The sequence below is a fragment of the Otolemur garnettii genome, unplaced genomic scaffold (genome assembly GCF_000181295.1).
Source record: "Otolemur garnettii isolate 467f Iridium unplaced genomic scaffold, OtoGar3 scaffold00031, whole genome shotgun sequence".
Classification (NCBI taxonomy): Eukaryota; Metazoa; Chordata; class Mammalia; order Primates; family Galagidae; genus Otolemur; species Otolemur garnettii.
In genome coordinates, this window is record NW_003852426.1 from 13148100 (window position 1) to 13155050 (window position 6951).

The 6951-nt window shown below is 41.0% G+C and overlaps 1 protein-coding gene across 4 annotated transcripts in view; it reads left to right on the forward strand.

The window, feature by feature from the left end:
- The first annotated feature begins 1467 nt into the window (after nucleotides 1-1467).
- The window catches only part of UBR2 (ubiquitin protein ligase E3 component n-recognin 2), a 117126-nt gene continuing 111642 nt past the window's right edge, over nucleotides 1468-6951 (forward strand). For 3 of the 4 annotated variants that reach the window (XM_023512778.1, XM_023512779.1, XM_023512780.1), the window contains exon 1: nucleotides 1468-1883. In XM_023512778.1, the coding sequence (XP_023368546.1) occupies nucleotides 1806-1883 (78 nt within the window). In that variant the 5' untranslated portion in view covers nucleotides 1468-1805. The remainder of the gene's footprint in view (nucleotides 1884-6951) is intronic. The other variant, XM_003789194.3, reaches the window with a different exon arrangement.

Sequence of the window (6951 nt, forward strand, 5' to 3'; positions counted from 1 at the left end):
TTTTTTTTTTTTTTTTGTGACACTTTGTCATCCTTGGTAGAGTGTTATGGCATCATAGCTCACTGCAACCTCAAACTCCGATTCTCTTGCCTCAGCCTTCTAAGGAGCTGGGACCACCAGTGCCTGCCACATTTAAAGATGGGTGTCTCGCTCTTGCTCAGGTTGGTCGCCAACTCCTGAGCTCAGGCAGTCCACCCACCTCAGCCTCCCAGAGTGCTAGGATTACAGGTGTGTAATCCTACAGGTGGGTTCATCTCCCAGCATAGAAATTTTCTTTACAATGTATTTTAATGGCTTACATTTTATGCTTTACTCCTTAAGAGAAAGGAAACTGATCCCAGTTTTCTCCAGGTTGACTCTGATCTCTGAGTGGATCAGCAACAAGGAAGTTGGATAAAAAATAAAGCTATACATAGAAAAAGACTTCAAGATATCTCATTATAGAAATCTGTGCTGATACATGCATACTTTTTTTCCTGGACAGAATCACAAGAAAATGTTATAAATGATTTTGTTTGAGGAGAAAGTAGGGTAAGGGGAATGGATAATTTTCAGTTTTCCTTTTTTGAAACATTCCCTTTGAGTTTGAATTTCTGATTTTATACATACACAGTTACTAATTTTAATTTTAAAAGTGATAACATGGCTTAATTGAACTGTGAGGTTATGGTACCTAAATTTCCTTTTTTAAAAAACCTGGTTAATGTTATAGGATTGTTAAAACACACACACACAGAGTAATCATAAACAAGTTTCAAACCTGGTCTGGGTCAGAACATTTTTTTTCTATATGTAATTCACAACCTCCTTCTAGGAATTAATTAATACATCTTGATAAAATGTATAAGCAATTTTCCGACAAACTCTAAAGAGACTGAAGATTTGTTCTAAGAAGCCCAGTCACCCAACTGTTAGTCAAGAGTCCAATTACTATTAACTAAACATAATTTTATGTGGTATCTAGCCTAACAATGATTATCTATTTCTATAAACGGTCGCTATCAAGTGTAAATCTTTGAATGTGCCTGATAGAGTCCTCTCCTTTGCAGCAAGATTTGTAATACAATAAGCGTCCAGATGACAGGACATAGAACGTAACTCATTCATTCTTTTAACAAGTATTTGAGCGCCTATCATATGCCTGACTTTGACAAATACTTGAGTGTCTATCACGTGCCAGGCATTGTCCCTGTGGCTGGAGATGTAAAAATGAACAAATGAAATTAGGGGGAAAACTACAGTTCCCACAATATATTGCTCCTCGGTTTTCCCCCGGGCGCTTCTTTCCCAGTAGTCTCTTCCCACCGTTCCGGCGGCCCAGCGCGCCCCGCCCCGAGCTGCCACATCCTCAGCTCCCGGTAGGAGGTGAACTACAACTCCCACAATGCCTCCATGGGGCTCCGTGCAAGGGCACCCGCTTCCTCCCGGCTGTGCCGGGGACGACTACAGTACCCAGAAGGCGCAGCTTCCCCTCCTGGGTGTTATCGCCCCTTTCCCGGTGCGGGACACGGCAGTGGCTAGCGACCGTGCCAGGCCTAGGGCTTTCTGTGTCCTTCCCCGGGTCAGGGACAAGTCAGTGACTTGAGTCTTGGGCACTCAGCCCGGGAGGGAGTGCAGAAGGCCGCCGTCCCTTCTGTCCAGCGCACGTCCCCTTAGGTCCCTCTTTTGCTCCGCCCGCAGCCGCCTGGACGGGTCCGGGACGGACTGCCAGGGCAGGGGTGGCAGTCGCGGCGGCTCCGGCCAAGGCGAGGCTGCGGCGCTTGGAGCGGCGGTCGCAGCGGGAGCATCGGGGAGGAAGAGAGAAGATGGCGTCGGAGTTGGAGACCGACGTGCAGGCCATCGACCAGAGTTTGCTGGAATGTTCTGCAGAGGAGACCGCAGGGGTGAGTGCCGGGACCCGGGTGGGTACGTCGGCGCGCGCCCCGGGGAGGAACCGACTCTTGGAAATGCTAGAGTGGCCGGGCCCAGAGTTGGGGTGACAACTGTGCCGGCCTTGTCTCTTGGGGTAACGATCTGGGCAGGCCACCCATTCTGCCCTCTCTTTTCATCTGCAGTAGCCCCCAGAGCTGTGCTGTGCACCAGCCACCTTTCCTTTCCTTTTCTGCCTAGGCAGACACACAGCAATTCCATTATTCCTCCTTTCCCCCACCTTCCCATTAAGTTCCCAACTCAGGAGCTTTTGCCCTTTACACCAGGTCTTGGAAGAGGCCAAGGAACGAGATACATGCTAGTGTTTTCCGTGTAATCGCCCTGCTTTATCTTCCTGATTTTTTCCTGAGGTTGGGGAGTAGGGGAACAGTGCCTCCTCCACTAAACATGCTACGCTGAGGCCATACTTTGTTGCTGGGACTGCCCTGGAGACCAACCATGCAAACAACACCACTGTCCCTCATTACCTACTTCAAGTGCTTCCTCCCTTTCACCCCAGTTTCGTTAGTTGACAAGGTGGATGCATGTGTAGAAAGTTTACAGAGTAGGAGAAAGTAGTAATGGAAGCTGGGAGATTAAAAAAATAATTTCTCCAGGAGTTAGGGATAGTTGGATAGAGAGCAAGCGTTATATAACATTGAGATAGCAACTTTTAGCAAATACTGTATAAGCCAATAACGTGAAAGTTGGTCACACTATAGTAGGAGCTCCAAACTTCAGCCATTCAAACCCAGTGTTGGGCTAAAACGGTAATAAGAATATGCTAGAAATAGAATGGTAAAATGATTGACAAACTGGAGGACATCTTTCCCCAATAAGGATAGGGAGCACTCAGTAGAACAGATGGACCAAAGCAGCTTGGGCCCCACTTCTAAGGTCTCCAATGAAAAAAGCTGCTAGGGAGAGAAAGAAAGGGTGGGGGGCGGGTGTCTTGGTGTGTGACACACCTTTTAGGGGCAAGACACAATTGTCTAAGAGAAACTTTACCTTACAAAGGCAATCAATATAACCTGGTTTCTTGTACCCTCAATGAATCCCCAACAATAAAAAAAAAAAAAGCTGTTAGGAAGCAAAGGACTCTGACACAAGTCAACAATCTGAATGTTATGAACAAAATTTGGGGTAGGGGGGCACTGTGGAGCTGTTGTTCAGCGAGTAGCTACTTTGTGTGAATTGGTGAGGACACTACTGGAGTGGAATTGGCAGGAGCAGAGATAAGAACTACATTAAGTGATGAGTCTTTGCTCATTTTGTTAGATTTCTTTTTGAGACAGTCTCACTTTATTGCCCTCGGTAGAGTGCTGTGGCGTCACAGCTGACAGCAACCTCAAACTCTTGGGCTTAAGCGATTCCCTTTCCTCAGCCTCCCAAGTAGCTGGGACTACAGGCACCCGCCACAATAGCCGGCTGTTTTTTGGTTGCAGTTGTCATTGTTTAGCAGGCCCCGGGCCAGGCTTGAACCTGCCAGCCTCGGTGTATGTGCTGGCACCTTTCTCACCGAGCTATGGGCTCTGAGCCAGTTATATATTTTTTTAAAAACTGACTTATTGAAGTCTGTTTTCATTTACTTTCTACTTAATGTTGCACAACCCCAGGATTTTTAGCCGCCATCTGCCTTTCATTTATCAAAGATTTGAAAAAGAATATGAAAGTAGTATTACAAGTAAACAGTGAAATAATAATGACAGCTGTTCCCTCTCCATGTCTGTTCTAATTGAAATCTAAACTGCTGTTTACCTTATGGTACTGTAATTTGTTTTGTTTTGTTTTTTTCTCTTTCCCCCTGAATTTCATGTCTGTTGGCCCAGTGATACAGGATACATCTTCCATTATCCCTCTTCTAAAAAAAGTGCAAACTTTCAGTTGATTAGAAATTCTTCAATTTGTTGAAGTTACTGAGGAAAACAGTTACAAGACTAGTGTTGGAGACCAGTGCTCCTAGTTCTTAATCCACTGAAATTCTCCGACAGATGTGTTAGGAAAAATGAAGGGAAATGTAACAACAGAATTAATTGGGACTTAATTAGAGCTTGTGAAGATCATATTCTGAGCTACATTTGGCTTTTGCTGTTTACTTTTAAGTGGCTTTCTGAACAATAAGATTTTCATAAAATTAGTCGTCAGGCCAGGAAAATTCTTCCATCTAAAGAAGATGCAAACTAATAGTGAAATATATAAACTTAATGTGACCTTATTTTATAAGGATTACTGTCTGTATTTAGTTAGAACACCAAACACTTTATTCCTTCAGCTCAGGCTCCAGCCCAGACCTTTATCACAAATTAAAAGGAATTGCTGAAGTTTTCTCTCAAGTTAAAAGTAAATTTTAGAGAAGTAGACAAAGCAGTTATTGCAGGCTTTAGACCCTTGTTAATTTGTTATTTGTTAGGATCACTTCCATTTAAAATGACCTAATGGGCGCTAGTATTACCTTTACATTTTATTTATACACTGCTTTTCTTACTTGTGTTAGGAGGAAGGACTTTTTGTGACCCGCCCCCATCCATTCCAACTAGTATGCCTCACAAATAAAAAGCATCTAAGCTGACTGTTTAATAACTGTAAGTTTAGGATATTACGTTAGCCTTTTCTTCTCAGTCTCTTTCCCAGTAGAATTGATTCCACAAATATGACTTTCCCGATACCTTTTGACTCTATCTACATTTCATACTAAATATGGTAATGATACGTTCCAGGGCGGTGATTATGATTTAAGAAATATGTACTGTGTTTTTCCCCAAGTTTTATGTAGAACTTTATGTGTTGGTTTGTTTAAATTTTAAAACAGTTTTATTGATACATAACTTACATACTGTGCAATTTAATTCAGTGGTTTTTAGTATATTGATGAGCTGTGCAACTCTTACCACAATTAATTTTAGGACATTTGCATTCCCCCCAAAAGAAATCTGTACCCATTAGCAGTCACCTCCCATTTCCCCCCCAAACTTCCAAACTCTTAAGTAACTACTAATCTATTTTTGTCTCCATACATTTGTGTATTCTGGGTGTTTCATATAAACATAACCGAATATATTGTCATTTGTGAATGTCTTATTTCACTGACCATAATGTTTTCAAGGTTTATCCATGTTAGAGCATGCCTGAGTTAAATAGACCTTATTTGAAATGCTTGGGACCAGAAGTGTTTTAGATTTTGGATTTTTAAGAAATACATTGAAATATTTGCAGTTACAGTTGAGCCTAATCTAAAATCCAAAAGGCTCCAATGAGCATTTCCTTTGAATATGCCCTGTTCTTCTTTTTTAAATTAATTAACAGATCTCACTCTGTTGCTGGGGCTAGAGTGCCGTGGTGTCATCATAGCTCACTGCAACCTCAAATTCCTGCCTCAGCTCCCAAGTAGCTGGGACTTTAAGCACATGTCGCCATACCCAGCTAATTTTTAAATTTTTTGTAGAGAATGGGTCTCAATGTTGCTAGGACCGGTTTCCAACTTGTAGCCTCAAGTGATCCTCCTGCCACAGCCTCCTAAAGTGCTAAGATTACGGGCATGAGCCACTGTCTGGCCTCTTCATTTTTTTTATTGCCAAATGATATTCCATTGTGTGGATGTGCCACACTTTATTTATCCAGCCATCAGTTGATGGATATTTGGGTTGTTTCCACTTTCCAGGTATTATGACTCATGCTGCTATGAACATTTGTGTACAGATTTTTGTGTGGACCTATGTTTTCATTTCTCTGGGTATATACCTGGAGTCGAATTTCTGGGTCATATGTTAACTCCATTGAGGAACTAATTGCAGGAATTTTCCAAAGCGGCGGCATCATTTTCCATTCCCACCAGCAGCGTATGAGGGTTCTAGTTTCTCTGCATCCCTGCCAACACTTGGTATTGGCTGTGTTTTTGATTATAGCCATTCTGTTAGGTGTGAAGTGCTTTCTCAATGCGCTTTTGATTTGCATTTCCCTCATGACTCACGATGATGAACATCTTTTTGTGAGTATATTGATCATTTTTTAATCTGCCTATTTTTAATTAGGCTTTTAGTGTATTATTAGGTTTCTATATTATTGTTATTTGTAAATGCTTCTCTTCATTTGTAAAGCTCTTCGCATAATTTAAAATGTTCTCTATATCGTCCTGAAAACACCTTTGAGCACTGGTGATTGTTGTTTTGTGGTTAACTTACATGTTGCTTATTCTTGTTTGAAAACAAAACCAGTGGTGGTTATAGGGATACAATTTTAATTGGGTATAGAAGTTATAATCAGATACTGTAATAAAAGGCTAACCTCTAGGGATGCTTTCATTTTGGTGTTTATCACACTTGTTTTCTATTCCAAGCCTTAAATTTAGGATTCAATGAAAGGAAAGCTCCAGGAAATGTTGTCATAACATGTTTACTTTAGAGGAATGAGTTGACAGTTTTCTTTACTTCCCTAATGAGGGACTTACTAATAAGATAGTGAGTGTTTATTACTCTCCTGTGCACATGGGTGTGATAGATATAAGTGCTTTAAATAAGGACAAATTAAAATATAAACAAATTAAAAATCTCAGTAATTTTTTGTGTTGAGGAAACAGCTACAGTTAGCATATGTTAGTGAGAGCTAATATGAAAAGCTATAGCTTTTATTATTTTGAGAAGTTGCTTTAAATAGTGTGTAAGTGTAATCAGGTTAAAGTGCCATAATAGAACTCAAATATATTAGGTCGTTTTGAATTTTTCACCTAATTGTTATAAACTTTTTTTTTGCAGTTTTTGGCCAGGGCTGGGTCTGAACCTGCCACCTCCAGCCTGTGGGGCTGGCGCCCTACTCCTTTGAGCCATAGGCACTGCCCAATTGTTATAAACTTTTTAAAGATGAGGACCATATACCTGCCTTTCTTGAACCAGATTTTTATGTCTTGTTAATAATTTCTAATAATACATAATAATACACTTTTTAGAATGAAATACTTTCTTGTTTTACTAATAATGTTTTATATAGGATGACTGATTTGTTTTTCTTAACCAGAGGCTGATAGCTTCTGACTTTTTTTTTTTTTTTTTT